Source organism: Euwallacea fornicatus, chromosome 38 (assembly GCF_040115645.1).
Source record: "Euwallacea fornicatus isolate EFF26 chromosome 38, ASM4011564v1, whole genome shotgun sequence".
Taxonomy (NCBI): domain Eukaryota; kingdom Metazoa; phylum Arthropoda; class Insecta; order Coleoptera; family Curculionidae; genus Euwallacea; species Euwallacea fornicatus.
In genome coordinates, this window is record NC_089578.1 from 637,126 (window position 1) to 657,173 (window position 20,048).

Below are 20,048 nucleotides of genomic sequence, written 5' to 3' on the forward strand. Positions count from 1 at the left end.
CCGGACACCGCGCCGAAGTGTCCGGCGTCCCGTCCGCCATCGTTTCGATTTCACTCGTGGGATAAATGAAATGCGAACGCGCTGCATACTATTAAAATTATTTTATTAATATCAAAAAATTAGACAAGTAATAATTAACATAAAAAGGCATACGAATTGGTTTAGGCCACTGAGTAGATTGTATGGCTATTAAGATTAAAGAAAATAGTAAATCAGTGCAACAATTGGTAGATTAAATTTCTTTTTTAACATCCAGACGTCCAAGGCGATGTATAATCACTGAACTAACTGTAACATATCATGTTCCTACGTTATCGGAAAAGAGGAATTAAGAACATCTTCCCATTAAAGAAACGATAAAGGGGCGACCATGGGTAATTCAATTTTTAGTCGGTCGCCCTTTACACATATCTAATATGCAGATTATTAATGGGTGATATAGTGCGTAAAAGGAGTATTACGTAACTATTTACATCAGCTTTAAAAAATATTAAAAATTCACATCCGACAACAAATTCATCAACCTCAATTAACAATTCAATATAGTTGTATTTTTCGTTAAAACATTTACAGGGAAGAAAAGTGGATCTTTTTAGGTACGTCATCTTTTTGTGAACAGAAAACGAGTGAACGGGCCCTAAAGACGATCAATAAAGGTGTTTTATTCGAAGTAGAAATTATGGTTACTTTAGTACGCATTTACGCGCTTGTTAAATACACACAAATATCAACAAACATATTATACGCATAAGATAAATGACTTTCTCTACGACCCCTCAAAGAAAATAGAACTCCCTCACTTCAGGGAAGAAACCGGCACTTTCGCTCTCGAGGGAGGGGGAAACGTTTTCCTCCCTAGGGAGGAAAGGTGTTGTCCCCCCGCGAGCCATAAACATCAATAACAATTGCTCCTTTTTATGCCTCGGCCGTAGAAAAATTAGACGCACACCACTGGAGGAAAGCGCCTTCAACTGCCTCGAATTTTTCGCGGGAGTGAATGTGGCCGTTTTCCCTCTCGCCGCGCAGCTAACTGCGCCTCATCACAATGGAAAAGTTTAGGCAAAATGTTGGAGGAAAGTTTCGTTGTCGCATAAAAGGTGATTTCAGGAGCGCGGGCGATCAATGCAATTAATGCACGGAGTCGTCCGGCGAAAGTTTGATCCTTCTCCAATCTCGAAGAATAAGTGTTATCTAGAGAATTCCTAAGTCCTGTTAAAACAGTTTTTGAGGAGGACGAATTTTTGTGTGAAGCCCCCCCTCCCCCCCACCCCTCGAACTTCACCCTTGTGCGCATCACGGCAACCCCCTGAAAAATTTTAAACGGCACCGTGGGCCACGTGGTACCTCAAATTAGAGGTTTTTCGAAGCTGCACTCAATGGTGCAGGGCCATTCAAAGTCGAGCGATTAGTTCCTGAGAAAACGAGCTGTAAACTTAGTGAAAAATTCAAAATCAACACAGTCAAATGGGACGTAAAAATGAAATAAAAGTTGTTTGTTAACAGGAAATCGATTCTGATTGGTCAGTTGGTTATTTTTATTTATTTATTTTTTTTTTTCTTTTTTCTTTTTACCAAAGACTTTGTGGGCACAAAATCGGGATCACATCAATTTCCCATCAACGAACAACTTTTTCCATCGCTCACGTACTATTTAACTGAGTTCGCATTGCAGTTTTTACGAAGTTTAAACTGGTTTTTCTCAAAAACCAACCGGCAGATTTTGAATCGCATTACATCATTGAATGCAGTTCTGACGGACCTTTAACCCGAGGTGCCACACGGACCCTCGTGCCATTTAAAACTTTTCAGAGGGGACGTTAGGGTGGAGAGGGGGGTCGAATTTTACATAAAAATTCCTTGTTTTTGAAGATTAAGGGGGAGGGGGCAACTTTCGTCGGACGACCCCGTCTAATGGTCAACACATACAAGCTATATCGATATTCTTCGAGGCAAAAGCCCAAATTTTCAAAAATCACACTAGAGATTCTTTCGAGAGCGCACGGGGGGCGAACAAGGCTGTTTGAAACGGCACTAAATCGAATTCTCTACGACAAGCCCTTTTTCAGACTTCCGACTTCCTTCCGGCCAAAGTTTAGTCTTGACCCAATGATTAATTTAACAAGTTGCGGAAAAGCACTTTTCCACGGCAAATTACACAAATACCGAACTTCTCCATATTGTAATTAGCGAAACGCCCCACAGCGGCCGTTTGTGGTTGGTGAACTGAGAGCAATTTTCGACGATTTCTTTTGACCGATACATTAAAATGGATTTTCCAATCAAAGTTCAACGACGAACAATTTTTCAGATCCTGCAGCTCTCGTCGCTTGATTGCTCGCCCTGTATAAGAAGTGTTTTACACCTTCGCCAAATTGTGAAGAAACTTACTGGGTGGTATTTGCACAATTTCACTTAATTTTTTTTTGTTTTGAACGCCGCATGGACTATCCAGCGACTTGCAACCTGGATCAATTCCATTTTGCCAGAACTAACCTGAACCGACCGATATAAACCTCTTTTCTCTTTCTCCGCTTAGGATATGGGGGTGGGAAAGTTCCGGTGTTGCTTCGCGGTGTGTTCCGACAGCCCGAACGTTCGACTGAGATGGGAAGAAGTGAAAAACGAGTTTTCAATATTTCCTGCTCCCGCAGGGTTTGCAAAGCGCAATCCAACATTTTGCCGACCACAACAGCACCTAAACGCCCCATTCGTTTTTGGCTTAACCCGACTGTACGACAATAACCGTAAGAAGCACACTAATTATTATTAATCAGTTGGCTGGAGCCTACAACTTAGAAACTGTTATCGGAAACTATAATGCGTAACATTTACTTACTTGAGCGCCTATAATTCGACTTCGGCAGCGTGTTTTAACGTCATAAGCAACTCTGAGATCGAAACTATATAAGGAAAATCTACTATGTCAATTCCACACCTCAATTTCAACAAAATTGGAATCGAGACACACGAAAAAGTGTGCATCCAATGATTCGGTCTAAGTTCTAAGATCATAAGCACACGTCTCGATGGGGATCATCCTCGGTCTCCTCCGCGTGCTGCTTCAGCAGAGGACTGCCATCAGAGATCCGCGTTTTGCTGCCCTTCTGACTGCCCCGCCCCGAGGGAAATGGGGGCGCCAGGGCTCCGCACGGCGTGCACGGCGCCGAACGGGAGAGCCAGTTTTTCGAAAACACTAAAAGATAACTGCTAAGGAGAATAGAGGAGGAGGATTGATGCGTATACCATTGGGGATGGTCTTATTCTGACTCTTCCCGGAATTGACAGTTTGCATTTCACCTAAAGGCATGTACATAGTTTTCGGCCTCACTCTGTGGAAGTAAGACCGCCCGTGGGCGGTGGAACTCGACACGGATGGCGGGTGCGGGCTCCTCTGGGCCGGCAACTGCTGGATTTTATCCAAAAGCTCGCGCATTTCCACCGTTGGGGAAGTAGCTCGCGGAGGGGAGTCTGGTGTGCCTAGCAACTCACTCATAATCACTGGAGAAATCACTACTGACGACTACTTACCTAAATTTGCCAAACTGCTGATGTCCGACCCTGTCATGCTGTTGGTCACCCCGAGGTCTTGCAGAATGGTCGTCGCCTGCGGATACGCCTGCTCGACCGAATTCGGGGCACAAATCGAGAGATTCAGGAGGGCTGAAAAGACTTCCTCATCCTCCGTCGAGTCCTGGCTGCGCTGAGGGGGCGGCCTTCGGGGTCTCAGCACGAGACGCTCTCTAGCCAACAAGGGCGGGCTTGTTGAAGCCGGAGCTGCTTTGTGCGCTGAAAATACAGGGTGTTCCAGTTTTAGCTCGTGCGACTCTAACGGCGCGTCGGAACGTCCCAAGACGATGCCAGTTTGCTATGTGAGCCTACGTCCGATAAGGCTTCGTTCGGCAGATACTGGGGGCTCAAATTTGATTTAAGAACTGGAAAGTATTAAGTTTCTTCAAAAGGGGGTAGAGCCTCCTCAACGAAATTTTGGAGGCGTCGGCGGCTACGTAAACGACGCGTACGTTTTACTTCAAAGAATTTTTTTTAGGTTTTCCAGTGGCGCGCCCACCTCCGTGTTAGGGAGTATATTTGTCAGAAAAATTGGTACGCTACTGGCTTTTCTGAAAATAAAAATTATTCTTAGGTTCCTAGTTCAATTCCGGTGCAATTTTTCTGGGGGGTGGGGGGGTTCGTCCATCCCCCAGTAAAAAAATTTAAATAATTTTAATGCACGTTTAGTTTGTTTATATGTGAATGCTAATTTGATAGCAACATACATTGATACGTACTGAATAATAACTTTTGGCGTGGAAATATTCAATATTCTTTACTTTTACAAAAATGTGGCGGATCCTGTTCCATTTCTTCCAAAATTTCCAGTGGAATGTTGGTGCCAATACGTTCTGGATACCAAATCAACGTGCATTAGAATTATTTAAAATCTTTTTACCCGACGACGGTAGGCCAGACGAAAAAATCTCAAGGGGGGCCACTTTTCCCGAATTTTTATTTTCAAAAAAGCCAGTAGCGTACCGCTTTTTCCGAAAAAACATCCCCTAACCCGGAGGTAGCCACCGCAAAAGCTAAAAAAAAATATTCTTTTTTAACCCTGAAACATATGGGCCGTTTATAGTCGCCAACGCCTCCGAAATTTCGTTAAAAAATCTTCAGCCCTTTTTGCAGAAATTTAATATTTTCCACTATTAAAGTTAAACTTGAACCCCCCGTATTCGCTAAAGGACGCCCCGTGGGACGTCGGTTCATGCGGCCGACCGGCATTACTTTCGGACGTCCTACACGCGGTCAAAGGCGCGCGGGTTAAAACTGCAACACCCTGTATAAACGGAATATTCGACGAAGCACGGCTCCTCAATTAGAACAGTACCTGCTTTTGATTCTTCTCTTCTGTCTTGATTTCCAGTGGCAATACATCTATTATTATCACCGTTATTTTGATTGCAGTTGGGGGGGGACAGTCCTAGATGGATCCCGGCAATCTGCGCTCCTGAGTTTGAAGGAAGCTTCGGTTGTTGGGAGACGCTAGGGCTGTGTTGCAGAACCTGAACATAACAACTCATTGAAACTTCTCACAAACCCCAAGCGACTGAAGTCTGTGACACGTGGAGGAGATTGTTGAACGAAGAATAATCAACGGAGCATTCAACGCGCGATAATTAAGTCTGTTACCTGGTGGTACTCAGTGGTAGCACTAGAGACCGACGAGGTACTGCGTGGAAGTCTTCGCTCGGAGCTCGAAGGGCTGGGGTACGCAGGCGAATCTAACACTAGTTCCTCTAAACTGGCCACATTAGAATATGTCGGCGGTACCAAATTATTAGCCTAGAATGGTTCGTTATAGGTTCATCAACAGTGGAAGGTCCGACAAAGTTCGATTACCTCAGTCACAGCATTGCAAAGGAAACTGGAACTGATCGAGTCGTTTGTGCTTGTAGCCGAAAGGGAGCCTGCGGCCGAAATGCTTAAGCATTAGAATCGAATAAGAACGTGTGATCAAGATATAGAGGAGGCCGAAGTCTCTGCGAACCCGTCAGCAGGTCCAAACGTGAGCATTTAACCCAAACCGACTTCATCTAAAAGTTCCCGGTTTTCAAAATACAGAGCGTCAAAGCCAAACTGAATAATTTTTTTTTCATTTCTCGAGTAATATCCGAGTCTATCAGCATTCGCGGAATCCCCTGTGTCATACCTGGGACGCACTGTATAATGCGAAACAATAGTCTAATGCAGTGGGGCAAATGCTGAAAACGACCGTTCGGGCAAACTGAGGATAATTCACTGAAGTCTTAATTAGTTTAATTAATAACCGTACGGAACGAACCCGCCCTAGCCACGGCCCCGGAAAAGCTACTAAATATAGGGTGTTGTTCGATAAAATTTCAGTTTTAACTTCAATTCGAGCCCAAACTGTCCCGCAGGATGACCATGTCCCCCCATTGCGCCGCAAGTACGTGACGCACTTGCTGACTTCAACCTAGAGTAACTGGAACTGCCGCATGCGGAGCTTGGCGGTGCATAGGCAACCAGACATACATCGGAAAATATACCCCATTTAAACAGTAGCGCGGTTTAACCGGGCGCAGAGCGAAAGGAAACGTTATTTATTGGAGGATTGGGGGCCTTAAAAATTCAAAATACTGCAATTTAATAGAGCTTCGATTAAAAGTGCTTTTGAGCGACGATCATTTATCTACCTTAGGATTTGAGAGGTTTATAGAGCTCTAATTTAAGGCCGATAGCTCAGCACAGATTCTTCAGGTTTTGACGCAATTAATTGGTGAGATGCTCAGGAAATTAAAAATAGCCCTCAATGATCTATAGTTGCCTAGAACGGCCTGTTTGAAGCAATATACCTAACGAACCTAATAAATAACCCCACGGCACAGGCTGCTATTACGCGTCTTAAAGCAACTAGAGAGCAATTAATAGTGGGAGAATAGGTATTCTCTCATATAGGAGAATAAGGAGGGAATAGGGTAGTCTCTTTATCGAACATGGGGCAGAGTTCCCACGTACCAAGAGCCTCGTTATTGATCTCAGTGCGCATCCGCGACCACGGTGACACACCTATGTCCACCCAAGATAGTCCACCGCCTTAACCAGCCGTAAGGGTCAGAGAGAAGTTGAACATAAAAGTTATTCAGTTTCTCAGGAAATTTTATATTTTTTTATTTTACTGGGCGGCCCAGAAAACCGCGACGAGACCAAATACGTTTTTTTTTCAAGCGGAACACCCTATATAATGTTAAGGATGCTAGCTCTGCTTGTAGTTATAGGTATTTTTGTTGCTGCGAAGCGGGAAATTTGTTTAACAGTTTTTGGGTTAATCCAGTAAAGGTCGCAGGAAAAATGAGGTTCTGGAAATTCTCAATAGGTCCACATTAACTGGATTGTTCAGTTGAATACAAGGGGCGGTTCTACTAGAGTATGTTTCCAATTTTCGAGGAATTTTATACAGTTTCAAAATTTTTTTTTTTTATTTTCAGGTTTCAAGTGCCTCAAACACGTTTTTTTTTAAAGTGAGACACCCTGTATATAATAAATTCCTCTTTCAATTCTTTTTCAAGCTATGCGTATGTTGTGTTTGATATTTAAACCGAAGATATCTTACATGCATCGCTGTTCAATACCATAAATCAACATTTTTTTAATTAATATAACTAATTGCATATTTATTGTTAAATTTACTTACAATTGTAAAATTGTATTATTTAACTAAAAAAGTATTAACAAATTGCCCGATAAATGTGTAATTAGTAACTTAAATAGAAAAAATCATCATTAGTAATGTTAATCAGCTAAGTACGGAAAATCTTCATTTATATAGATATATACAGGGTGTTCCTTAATGATGTGCGGATCTTTTAATTCTGCATGAAATAACAATGATGGTTTGCCGTATAAACCATGTTTCAACAACTTAATAGTCGTGTCCAAGAGATTAAATATCTTTTCCGATCACATAAATCTCGTCCCCTAACGCCCGCAGGACGAATGCTCCTTATGTGTTGACGTAGGCCTATAAACGAAGGACTTTGCATAAAGTCCTTCCTTTATAGGACTTTGGGGGCATGCGCACTTCCTCTGAAGGCACATGCCTGCAAAAGGAAAAATCTGACGAACTTAAATCCGGTGACCGGGGAGGCCGCGACTGTGCTCGATTCGAAAAAACGCGAACGTTTGAAGAAAGTCAGTGGCGCATGAATAACAATAACAACCCCAAATGACATGCGGAATTTCGACAAAATCGGCTGAAGGATTACTGAGATTTTGACGAAAAAACTATTAAAAAAAGAAAAGTTTGACACCCTGTATGTTGGAAACTGAGCGCTGCCGGCCTTATGTTCATAAAAACTTGTCGTTTTAGAATATCTCGAGGAACCACCCCCTGAAGCTTGACCACGTACTTATCAGCTGCACAGGCACTTACCGATTCTAATAAAACTCCTAAAATACTGAAACAAATATCCAGTGGAACTGTTGTTGTTCTTTATTACCGGCTCAGCGTGGCAGCTGATCACCAAAGGGTACATATCAGGCTTAGAGGTCACCTAAAACATCCCTCTTAACTCTCTTCACCGTTAACTTTCCCAGATGGGCGCCTACCTCAGAATAAGGCGGCGGCGGCGCCTGGAAATTGTTACAGCTGCTATATTGAGGGGGCGCATAGCAGGACCCTATGGAGTCCGGCTCGGAGCAGGTCCGGTTCCGGTTCGCCCCGGTCCTGCAGCACAGGCCCCCCTGGCTGTGCTTGCGCCACAAGGAACAGGCACACAGTATGCCCGCGATAGTGGCCGTTACGGCCAACCAAAAGTACCTGTAAGGTGACGTTAGAGCTGTCGAAGGGGCCACAGGGTGTTCGTTCCCAGAGCTCAACTATGGGGACCTCGGTGTGGGGCACGAGGTTTTTTACTTCCCTCTTTAAGGCGCGGAGCTGTCGCACGTTTCGGTCGTGGACGCCCATCATCAACTTTCTCCTCTCTTAGGGGAAGTCGGTTCCGACCATTTCCGAAAGTCAACGGGACTCTCACACGGGACAGTCTCGAACTTGAAATTAAGCCCTTTGGTCCCCTCCGGCATAATGCATGGTGGCCGAGATCCGCATGCTTGAGTTCCAGGAACGGACACCCTATATAACGGAGGTCCTGTACCAGTGTCCGAGGAACAAGGGATTGGCAAACACGTTTCCAGTCTGTAGCGATGGGGACCGGGTCAGAGAGGGTTCCAACAGGTAGCAGCACCCTTGCTGGCAGCATTTCTTCGGCGAAAGACAAGTGTAGTGCCCTCCATCGCACTTGTTGGGCGTTCCTTGCTGCGAAGTGATTTCCAGGTAAAATTTTGCAGGGGCGCAACAGGGGGATGACATGATGCGAATCGAAACGCGCAACTTGGAACCCAACGATGGAGGCTTCGCCTCGTGATTTTTTCACATTTATCGTTCACCACGGTGAGGGTTTGGTCAATAACTTTCTTGGGCTCTACATCGCTTATGCTTGTTCTACACTTCATTGGTCAGTTAATGCGTGAATTCTAACAGTTCGGCCCTTCAAGAGGAATTTATGGGCCCTTGTGAGATAGAGAGTCTTGCAATTCGGACTTGAGTGCCGGCCTACCCGAGAGCGTGCGCGCGCGCAGGGTAGTCCACGTAGGATGGCCCACCATCCTGTCTCACAAGCCGCAAAGCTCAGAAAAAGGTTTAATATAAAAGTTAATAAGTTCTTCGGGAATTTTTATATTTTACTGGGTGGTCTGGAAAACCGCGGCGCTACAAAAGTCATTTTTCACACCGTGTGCCCCTGTATCTCCGAAACGAAGCGAGTCCGGACCTAACTTAGTTCGTCCTAAATGAGTCTTTTTGTCACCTCTAGATCCCCTGAAAGTTTGTCGGCATGTTTGTCAAACACTCAGTATAACAATAAAACTTTTTTTCTAAACCGTTTGAGGTGGAATGGCGGACAATCTTACGTGGGACACCCTGTACATAGCTCGATGCCAGTAAAATTCGGACGATTTAAACAACCTTTAGTGGTAAAATACTACATAAAACACTCACAGTGGTCATAAGTCCGGGGGTCTTGGTGTTATTGGAATTAACAGCGATGAGGGTGTAGAAGCAGCATAAGACTGTCGCATGGCACCTTATTTTGCGGATCTCAACCTCGGGGTTGGCCAATACGAATGGAAGACGGGGAACTATGAACAGATCAATCCATTAATATCGCTTTAAATTTCACAACTCAATTACCTTTGTAAAATTATCAATTTCCGTTTGTGCACGAATCGTTCAAAAATCGCAAAATACTGATTAGTTTACACAATTCCTATGCGGGACAAAAACAATAATCGCGCTTACGCAACACATACAGGGTCCGCCTTCGGCGGCCGACACAAACGGTAAGCGGAGAATTACGAGTTCGATGTATCTCTGTCCAGCGGAAAAAACTTGACGCCGTAAAAGAGTTCCCAACTTGATCTCGCTTCCGGTCAAACCGGAAGCTGGCCCGTACTTCATACTTTTTTAAATAGAACACGGCAGCTGGTTTCGTGGAAATGGTTTTTCGTCGAAAACAAAACTAAGTTCCACAATAAATTGCAGCACCGGTTCCCTGTGGGTTTTGGTTTATTCAGATGTGAGCCCTTGCAGAGCTTAAAACTCAATTATCCGCCGAGCTGGCTGGCGTAAGTTGGCGAGATCGACCTTAAATTACTGGAAAAATATTTTTAAAAGTTATTAAAAAGAATGATCAAAATTTGAATTTTTTTAATTAAAAAAAAAACTAATTTGTTTCCAAATTCCCTGACACCCTGTATATGGGTGTTGTATGTATTTGTGTATCCTGTGTGCGCAGGGAACCAGAAGTCGCGCATGAATTCATTAAAAACTTGAGAAATTATCGCTTTAAGTTGGACATTTTATGACGTAACACACACGTATACAGGGTGACCCATGTAGTAGGTAAACATACTTTTTCATTTTTTTTTTCTATGGAGCTCAGGTTAGTTCAGGTTAGTTCAGGTTAGTTACGACTTTTTGATGTATTTGAGATATTCTGAACGCTTTAATGCAACATCTCAATGTATAAAAAAATTAAAAAAAAAACTACAAAAAATCATAATAAAAACAGACCTACTGATAGCTAAAAGATAACAATATAAACTGCTAAAATCGAATGCATTAAACGTCGGAACTGTGCCCCATTGACTTCCCGAGAGTGGGCAGGCCGCAGTTCAAACTCCTCCGGAACTTTTCTCGTCCTCTGAAGAGGTGTTTGTTGAGCTTCTTGAGTGATTTCATTTCTTTAACTCTTCCATTTTGCTGGCCTCACTTAAATACCCAGCTAACTCCATAAAAAAGTCCATAGGGGTGAGGTCGGGCGGTCGAGCAGGCCGCCCTGATTGCCCCGTCCCTCCAGCCCGTCGAAAAAAACGAAATAAAAACGTTCACACTTGAGATATGTGCGGAATTTCTCAAAGAGCCCGGAAACGGCGCGGTGCACACGGGGTTCCATGAGAAAAAAATGAAAAAGTGCACTCAAGTGAAGCACGGGCCAGTTTCCGGTTCGACCGGAAGCCGCATCAAGTTGTGAACTTTTTTACGGCGTCAAGTTCGGTTCGCAAAACGAAGATGCGTTAAACTCGCGACTTTCCATATGCGGATCGTGTCGGGACGCACAGACGGACCCTGTATGACAATGGCCTGATAAACGATATAATTTCGCAACGCAAAACCGCTAATTTTCCAATTAATCCGCAAGATAAAATCGTCGGATAACTTTTTAGCTGGTTCGACACGGCTATCGGGAGCATCTTGTAGCGACCCTCCCGTCGCCCCTCGGCCCCTTTGGGTACATTAAAACAGGAAATGTGTCTTTTGGAAGCGTGCCAGATAATTTTGGGGAGCTCATGGCCAAGTTCTCTGCTCAAATAAAATGCACGGAAATTTGGCATTATTGGACTGCACACATCCACTGCGCTTGCAGCATAAATTTCCTTGAGCTGAAGCTGGTCAAAGCAGTGCTGCTGATGATTTCTGAGGCGAGAAGCTACTCATTCCATTACACGCCATTTTTCCATCGCCCTAATGGAGATTTCTTAATCCACTTGCGGCGACTCAACTGTGGATTATTCCATCTGTCTCGGGTTAGAGCCCACGGGCAGCCGACGTGTCTCAGCAGAGCAGGTACGGGGCTACATATTTTATGAGGGTGAAATTATTAGTTCAGGGCTTATTCACTTTGCATTGGGGCCACTTAACGCGTTGTTTGTTGGGGCTAAAAGACTGTGCCATTGTTAACGACGTCGCATTTCTCCAGACACGCTGATGGCCTCGCAAGAGCTGACTTGTATTGACTCGGCCGTTCTAGTTTTCTCTTGTTTACCTCGGCGATTCCCTTCCCGACGCAAAAACATGTTATTGGAACTTATGATAACGTGTCAAGTGTCTATTTTCGCATCTACACGCGTGACGCTCACGATTAACGCTCATGGGAGCGCGGGCGAAGTACTGCCACTTTTCGAAATTTTAAAGGCCGCAGAAGCCCCGACTTTCTGGCAGGAGCAGCGGTCGAAAGCCCCCCGAGTGACCTCTCGAAAGGCAAAGCACGACTTAATGCCTCGAGACTGCAAAGGCTCATTGACGCAGAGAGACGCGAAAAGAGGTCACGACCATGAGACTGCAATTAAACAAAATAATCATCCGAAGAACAAATCCGGCGCAGGGGACACGAAGTCGTCTAACATATCGTTCGAGTGGGCCCCGCGCTCCTTACATAACCCCCAAGTGCCCCCGAGGCGATGCACCTATTCAAAACCATTGCAACCAACCTCCGCTTCATCTCCGCGACGTTCCCCCCTTCACGGCACGCACCGCAGGACACCAGAGACTGGACACGGACATGGACTCACCTGACTTTGCATAAATGGGTGATGGCCAGTGCGAAGTCCTAAATCTCGCCGCACATCCCCAATTTGCCACAAAGGATCCCGGAATTAGGTCTCCCGAAGGGTCGTCGTTGACGCGCGCCTCACGACCGACGCCATCGCACTGTCCACCGCCGAGGCGTCGTGACGTAACGCGGTGGCGCCGATTCGCCGGCGCCGCAATTTGCGAATCCGTCGCAAAAGGGCCGAGGCAGGGTGGCCAAGATTTCGGGCTGATGCTGCACCCCTCGTGTGTGCGTTTACTCCGTTTCTACGTTTGTCCGTTAAGTAGGGCACCGGTTTGAGGGAAAATGATGTCCGATGTCCAATGCGACCCTGAAAACCGAAAATTGCCCATCACGCCGAGGAACCGAGGCAAAGACCAATTCAACCCATAGCCGCGCTTAACGTGGTCGGTACCCGTTGGTTCAATCTGTAGAGATTCCTAATTTTTGCAGGATCGAAAATAATCGCCCCTCCACCCTTATACAGGGTGAATGTGGCGAGTGATCGCTCGACTGTTTGATATAAATCACACAAGAATGAACGAAACGAATGATAAAAAGCAGCAAATCCGATAAAATCCAAATCTGCGCTTCCTGCAGCGAAGTACCCACATGCACCGTTCCCACATCTACACGTGTAATTATAGAAAACTCATTTGTAACCGTGACGTAACGACGTAATCATACATTGTGAAGGCTTCCACGGCCGGTCAAATTGCACTTCGGGTTCTGCAGCTGTACAAATTTCTTCCTGGTACTTCGTGAACATCTACAAATCGCTAAACTTCGCAAAGCAACAAGCGAAATACTGAGGCGACAACCGCATCCTCCGTCGTATTTATACGAATGTGCGCGCTTGCGCAGCGGCTGGAGACACTCCGGCGCACGCCGTTACCGACAGTGTAGGTATCCCCAGTTCAAGTGAGAGAGGGACCGTACACAACGTTCGACACGCCCACGCGACAAAGACTAACGAAGTGGGCGGAGTCAGTAACTTGCACGCGCAGATTAGTATCGATGCCTCCGCTCGTGCGGTCCTTCTCCCACTTGCACAATCCGTATGTTTCCACTCAAACTGATTATGCCTGTCTATATCGCTCATTTAGTCGGGTCAAAGCGACGCTGATGGAGTCCGAAGGAGCCAGCTGCGTTCGAAATTGAATTGCTTTGACGAAATTGACTAGCACTCTAACTTGGATAAATATGTCCGTACTTCCAGCTGATGTTCGAGACCAAAGGAAGTGGCAGTCGCATTGTCAAGAACGTAATCAGTGTTTAGGTAAGTGACTTTTCCACGATAAATCTGGGTCGAGTGTCTCCCTTCCAATCGAAGTTATCGTCCTCGTGCGGAAGTGCCTCGATAATTAGTCCAGGGCAACATGTGCAATTTACTCCTTGCAGCCTAGACTAAGATTATACTGTAGTATATTACAGTTTGTTAGAGCATAGATTAGAGTGTATTTGCTCAGCTGCCCACCACTACAGGCACATGCACATATTATAAACAAGACTTGCGGTCAGTTTCCGACACTGGTCGCACGGGAGGACACTCCCTCCGTTGCCCAATCGGCTTTAGTAACGTTCGCTGGGTATGAGGACGAAGGGACAGGGAAAAACGTCTTGGACCGCGGCTTTATGACCTCTTGCAACATAATAATTAATGTACATTTGTATCGCAGTTTCGTTTTATATTCCGTAACTAGTGTGTTTAATGAATAAAAAACGACGATTTCAACGAACCATTTATTAAATAATCATTCTATATAAGTAATCGTTCAAAAATTGACTAAAGGTCTTATAGGATTGTGCCGAACCCACAGCAAAGCGACGACCTCCACCTCTATTACTGAACGTTAATGTCCTGTAAGGTTCCGCACGCATCCAGGACAAGTTCGGCCAGTTTGAGCAGCTCCCTTTCATTAGCACCCATGCAGTCCAGGGCGTGTTTTGCCAACGTCTTTATATTGTTAAGGTCACTCGGTGAGCACCAGAAACCGGTCTAAATGACATATCATCGATGAGTCATTAGCTTGAGACACTCATTGGCTCTGCGCTTACCACTGACTTCAGGTACCTGCTCAATATCGGCGATAGAGCGGCGATATTCTCGCTCAAGTTAGGAGACGACGAGAGGTATTGAGACAATCGATTGGTCGCGACTTTCAACAGTTCCTCTCCTAACAAAGGGCGGTCGCTGATTGCAGGGATTAAGTCCTGAGCAATTAAGTCGTAGCCGTTCATGTAAAGCTGCGCAATTTGGAATCTGAAATACGGTTTGGAATCAGCGATGAATTAAGGGAAACTCGAGTAAAGGTGCCTCCTGAGGCTGTCGACGCCCAGGTTCCAGATCCGGGCCAACGTCAGGCATTTGTCCATCCACTCGACGTGCTCCTTGCAGTAAATCTGACCATTTTCGTTCAGAGAAACCGTCTCTAAACTGGCCGTAATAATTTTCCTTAAGAACTGATCTCTCGAGGAATTGATCTTCAAATCTGACTTGTTCCAATTGATTTCCACCTGCTGTTGAAAATCTGCAATTTCGCACTCAACAATTGTGACTCCGGCCATGAACTGTGTTTTACCAGTGAATAATAAGTTGATCAAAGACGCCTCAAAGAGGCTGTTGACGGGCTTGGAGTGCTTGACTGTAAACTTGGTCATCATGTAGAGCACTAAGCACAGCTGATAATGGAGATGGACCAGGTCGAAATCGACCTCCTTTTGGTTAACGGCGAGTTCTATCAAAGCCTGGGGACCTCCGCTCTCCCATATGGCCTCAAACTTTAACTCCCGCTTTACCAAACCGCAGTTCTTTTGCAGTACTTCCAGATGCGAGTCCATGAATTCGACGCATATTCCTGGAAAATTAGTCTCCAAACGATGCTCACGGCCCTAATGGGACTCACCGATAAACGCCACAATTTGTTTATCCGATAACCCAGTATCTTGTTGGCACAGCCGGTCTTTCGGCAACTTTCCGACCTTATTGATCAACTTAGTGCTACTCTCCACGACAATCTTTAAATGAGCGTTCCAAACCAGCTGGAACAGCCCCATTTTGACGCCCGTGTCTGGCACCGAATTTAAGCATTTCAACGCGGCCCTTAAATTATCAATGATCGCAATCTCTTTACGCCAGGCTAACGCGTATTCCCAACACATGTTGGCCAGCAAATTGCTGACCTCTAAACTATAAGGAAATTGCTCCTTTAGTAGGTTCAAGTACTTGAAGACGGCCTCGGACTTTACTTGGTCGATCGACTCTAAGTGCATGCCCTCTGATATTTGATATGCGGTCATTTGTCCTGCAAGGTCCCCTACAGGTGCGTGCGTTTGCTCGTCATCACCTAAAGATTAAAATCCGACGTTTTAGCGCCATGCACCGGGCGTTCAGTATTACAAGGGGAAAACTTTAGTCGGGTTCCTGTTAAAGAGTGGTACTAGTTTGCTATGTTTCTGAATCTGCAAGGGCCCCTGCGCCGACGCAACAAGTCAAAAAAGCTCAAAAATATAATTTCCCTTCAGATTGGTGGAGCGGGAAAAATCCAACAAACGCTCAGAACGGAAATCTCACACTTCCAGTCCTGAATCGAAGACCCTGTATGGCAAACTAGTTTTCGACGCAGGCTACACGATTAAAAGCTTCCCGTTGCAATACCCCGATCGCATTCCCAGGCAAGTACCCACCTGCCTGATTATTCATAAAAATAATCTCATTTATTGTAATGTTGTAAGGGTCGACCCCACAGGAAGTGAGCCACTGAGCGGTCAACTCGCTCACGCACCCCTTGCCGCCCTCTAAGATATATCGCAGACTTACTGGAACTTTGCTGTGAGTGAGGCAAGGTAACGAGGGGTTCCGAATTGCAGGGCTGATCGACAAAATTATGCAAAGCATCGAAACGTCTTCCAGCTTCCCTGCAAGACGTTGATGGGGCTACAATGCAGTGTATAAGGTTTTCATAGAATACCTATTAACAAAGACCACTGGACATTTTCCTGCGTCAGCACTTCGATGTTTTCCTCGTCCTGTGCAGCTTCATACTTCTGGACGACATTCTTGCACAGAATCGCGGCCATCAGGGCCGGAAAAGGCCTGACGTTGTTCGCCAGTTTTTCCCTTATGTTTTCCCAAAATAAAGATATATCGTCCTCGTCGCTGATTGGGATGTCTTTGTCCGCGATTTTCATTAAGACACCTATAGTTTTCAGAAAGTTGGACATGTCTGCTTCGAGGTTTCGAGTGATGTCCAAAGGCCTGTTCACCCAGAAATCGATCACTAAGTCGAAGAGGTCTTTCACCGGGAGGCCGCATGATTTGAGGGTTGCGAACAAGGTCTCAAAGTTACGTTTCTTGCCTAATATATAGCTGCTAAATATCACCTAAAACAACTTTGACTATCACTGGTTTGCTAGAAAGACAGATGAGTTAAATTCAAAGTTACGTCTGCCAATAATTAAAATACTTCACGAACACCTACCTCAGAGGTTTTAAATTTCTGGTGCTCCTCAATAGCAGGCTTCAGCGTGATAGCTGCTTTTGTCAGCTCAAAACTGCCCAAAAAATCTGACCCACTAAAGGAGGTTTCGCTTGAAAATCTCACATGGGGGGTCTTCAAATCATTGTCGCTACTAGAAATTGCTAGGTCCAGTAATTTTTGCAAGCCGCTTAAGTCTCTAGGATCCAAATTTAACTTCCCATTCTCTGCCTCATCGACAGCAGCAACTTCTTCGTTCGCATCATGATCGTCATCAGCAGAGAACACATAGAGCTCCAAAATAACTTTAATATTTTTACACATCACGTCAAAACTTGCAGCTTCGCTTTTGCCTGAGGCTTGGGATAGAAAGTAGTCCACACACCTTAAAATCCCTACAGTTGACATGTCTTTGCAGCTAAGCAGCAACTCTAAGGTTTGCATTTTAAGCTCAATTGTCTTTAACTCCGTACAAATATTGTAGACTTCACTTTCCAGGTATTCGCCTGTTTTAATGCTCTGTCTTAGTTTCTTGTACAAGTGGATGTCTCTGGCGCGAACGCTGTTTTTCTCGGCCAAAGAGAAGTGAAAGGGCACCAATATCTCCCGTATTTGGCCATCTTTGTCCAGGAAAATGCAGGTGAATTGGCAAACGTACCGCGACTTCGTGGTAACAGTAAATCCCATGAGGCCATGAGTTATGTACAGAAGTCTGCTGCATTTCGACGTGGAGAACGTGGCGATTTTAGTGCCGTGCTGAATGGTAAATATTTCCAAAGTTCCCTTTTTGGGAGAATAAATCGCCAGAAAGGTAGCAATTTTGTTGCCTAGCCGATGCTTGGATCTCCTTTCATCTGGAACCTTTGATAATTCTAAGTGCGATGATTGCGTGAGGGATGAAATCATTTACTTGCAGAAATGCGCACTGCGCCTCTCGATAGCCCTTGAAAACTTTGAGCACTACCCCTTTATAGGAATCGACCAACAGAACTCTGCCCAAAGAATCAGAGACGGCTGCAAGTTTTTTCGTGGGAGATAGAACGATAGCTGTAGAAGTACGCCGGAGATCCGACAGACCGAAGCGAAGCCCCATATTATCCACAGGCTGCATGGCGATTGTTATCTCATTTTGCTCGCTTTTGGTGCCCGTTAGCCAACCCCTAAGCATTGAAAGCATACAACAAGATTTACCAGGGAGTAAAAAGGTAACCAAAAGGCCAAATTATTTCTAATTTGTCAGTTTTAACTGTAAATAAATTTTTATAGAAATTTACTTTATGTTAAAGTTAATACTGCATTGGTAATTCAGCCCTTAAAGCTGAAGTTAACTTACGGCAAGGCTAATTTTAATTTACTGGCCACTACTTTGGCAACATCACTGAATACTGGTTGATTCACACCTTCCAAGGCATAATGGTACCCTATAAATAACATATATCTACAATATGATAAGAATAACGTCCAACCTGGGTGGCAGTAATGTTACAATTACCACATGCCATTTTATTATTAAAAAAAAAAATCATTAAGGAAAAGAAGAAAATCACAAAAATCCTTGCCTAAAAAGGGCTTTGATCCTGCAGCCAATACTAAAGTACTATTAGGAGCAGTACTTCTGTACTTCGCATCGAATCCCCCACAAACTGCGGCGGTTAACAGATGGTCAAACGTATTCGACATATTAAGGCCTACCACAGCCACATCATTAATCAAAGCCTGATCTTGAAATCCCCATTTTCTAACGTTAAGGGGCAACGGTTTAAACTCCACAGGGCTGCCTTTTGCCTGAACTAAAAGACACTCCAATAATGATTTTTCTATAATATTTTTAAGAGCACCTCTACCTCTGGCCAGTTGCGTTCTAAACTGTCTTAAATTCTCAAATAGTTGCTGCCCAATGATAACACAAACATTGCTCTGATAATGTATATATAACTCTTCAGGATTTAATTCTGGACACAAATCTGGTCTAGGACTGTGCTGGCTTTGGCACTTAACACTTGTAATGTTTTCATTGTGGAATTGTTCTTCTAATAAAAGATCCCCACTGTCAGTATAAAAACGGACATATCCAGAGTCAAAACCTGAATTAAACATTGAGGGAGCTGCAGCATAATGCAAAACTCAGTAAAATTAATATACCTAAAACCACGCAAATCCAATCGGGCCCCACATGGGAACTGTTATTTTCATCCACAATGGGAAGGCACAATATGTCCCTCACTTTATCATATGCATGAATTGAATCTGAAAAAACTATCTGAAACGTACTTGAATCTGTCAAAGAGTCCCATTTAGAATTCAAGAGAACCAGTCGTCTGTCATTGGCGAGGGCAATTAAGTCCCCAGTAGGGGATGCAGATATTTTACAGGAATGTAACCAAAAATCGTTTCCTGAAAAAACGAAATTACGAATAACTCTAAGTGTGTTATTCACGAAAGTTTTGCCAACTAAGTATTAATTACATAGCTTTTGTGATAACTGTCATGATGGCAATTATCACACATCGAATTTTCATGATAGAAGCACAGCCACATGTAACTATTAAGACGGCTCTTGTGAGAGTACTTTCATGAAAGCATTATCAAATTGTTTACAAACATTCTGGATATCTTTTGGATTATAAGAGCTTAAAATGTCCTTATGCGTGCAATTTTTACCTCTTTTATCATCAGTGGGGAATAGGCACCTTCGAATAGAGGGTATGTCTTGTATGGAAGCAGTTACACGTATTTCACATGACATGATGTGAAATTAAGTTTAACGTTTGAATTTGCACATCCCAAAGGAGTCCTGATGGAGTTCTTGAAGTAATTTTAGTTTAAAACATAAAATTATACAATTCTAACAATAAGTTTATTTAGTATTGATAAATAAGTTATTTTCAAAACAAAAACATGTCACTGTCAACATTGGCATCTGCCATCAGACATCAGTGACGCCTGTCAGTGGGCATCGAGTAGTAGGAGTAGTAAAGGGAAACTCTGACTGTCTGCTTTCGCCTCTTTTTACCTTAAAAAACCCACCAGTACCACCACTTTAGCACCTTTCCAAGCTAATCTTAGATTGTAAAGATCAAAAACATGCTTAAAAACCTGATTTGAAAGTATGAACTATGTGGTGTGGTGC

The 20,048-nt window shown here is 44.3% G+C and overlaps 2 protein-coding genes across 5 annotated transcripts; both read right to left on the minus strand.

Annotated features, from left to right (window-relative positions):
- Nucleotides 1-86: 86 nt before the first annotated feature.
- LOC136349477 (uncharacterized) lies at nucleotides 87-12,562 on the minus strand. Of its 3 annotated transcripts, none has more exons than XM_066301054.1 (11): nucleotides 12,421-12,547; nucleotides 9,569-9,708; nucleotides 8,667-8,827; nucleotides 8,122-8,332; nucleotides 7,946-8,066; nucleotides 5,395-5,462; nucleotides 5,185-5,337; nucleotides 4,883-5,057; nucleotides 3,529-3,786; nucleotides 3,244-3,477; nucleotides 87-3,193 (listed from the first exon to the last, which is right to left on the minus strand). In XM_066301054.1, exons 2-11 carry the CDS (start codon nucleotides 9,575-9,577, stop codon nucleotides 3,009-3,011), a joined length of 1,575 nt encoding a protein of 524 aa, XP_066157151.1. In that variant the 5' UTR covers nucleotides 9,578-9,708; nucleotides 12,421-12,547; the 3' UTR covers nucleotides 87-3,008. The 3 variants fall into 3 exon arrangements, with proteins under 3 accessions (XP_066157151.1, XP_066157152.1, XP_066157150.1); XM_066301055.1 differs by lacking the exon at nucleotides 12,421-12,547 and adding an exon at nucleotides 9,761-9,890; XM_066301053.1 differs by lacking the exon at nucleotides 9,569-9,708 and having other exon boundaries at nucleotides 12,421-12,562.
- Nucleotides 12,563-14,169: 1,607 nt separating this feature from the next.
- Rab3-GAP (Rab3 GTPase activating protein) lies at nucleotides 14,170-19,812 on the minus strand. 2 transcript variants are annotated; one of them, XM_066301034.1, is made up of 14 exons: nucleotides 19,580-19,811; nucleotides 19,061-19,312; nucleotides 18,763-19,002; nucleotides 18,478-18,708; nucleotides 18,252-18,339; nucleotides 17,829-18,078; nucleotides 16,922-17,779; nucleotides 16,412-16,823; nucleotides 16,128-16,358; nucleotides 15,347-15,787; nucleotides 15,023-15,298; nucleotides 14,758-14,971; nucleotides 14,499-14,703; nucleotides 14,170-14,439 (listed from the first exon to the last, which is right to left on the minus strand). In XM_066301034.1, exons 1-14 carry the CDS (start codon nucleotides 19,662-19,664, stop codon nucleotides 14,284-14,286), a joined length of 3,939 nt encoding a protein of 1,312 aa, XP_066157131.1. In that variant the 5' UTR covers nucleotides 19,665-19,811; the 3' UTR covers nucleotides 14,170-14,283. The 2 variants fall into 2 exon arrangements, with proteins under 2 accessions (XP_066157131.1, XP_066157130.1); XM_066301033.1 differs by having other exon boundaries at nucleotides 18,478-19,002; nucleotides 19,580-19,812.
- Between the last annotated feature and the right edge of the window lie 236 nt (nucleotides 19,813-20,048).

Coding starts and splice junctions, on each gene's coding strand:
- Rab3-GAP (XM_066301033.1), bottom strand. CDS start 19,664: ATGTCATGTGAAATACGTGTAACTGCTTCCATACAAGACATACCCTCT. Junction 19,003..19,060: donor TTGGATTTGCGTGGTTTTAG/GTATATTAATTT, acceptor TGTTTAATTCAG/GTTTTGACTCTGGATATGTC. Junction 17,780..17,828: donor CGCAGTGCGCATTTCTGCAA/GTAAATGATTTC, acceptor GAATTATCAAAG/GTTCCAGATGAAAGGAGATC.
- LOC136349477 (XM_066301053.1), bottom strand. Junction 8,333..8,666: donor CCCTTGTTCCTCGGACACTG/GTACAGGACCTC, acceptor GTCACCTTACAG/GTACTTTTGGTTGGCCGTAA. Junction 3,478..3,528: donor CAGCAGTTTGGCAAATTTAG/GTAAGTAGTCGT, acceptor GTGAGTTGCTAG/GCACACCAGACTCCCCTCCG.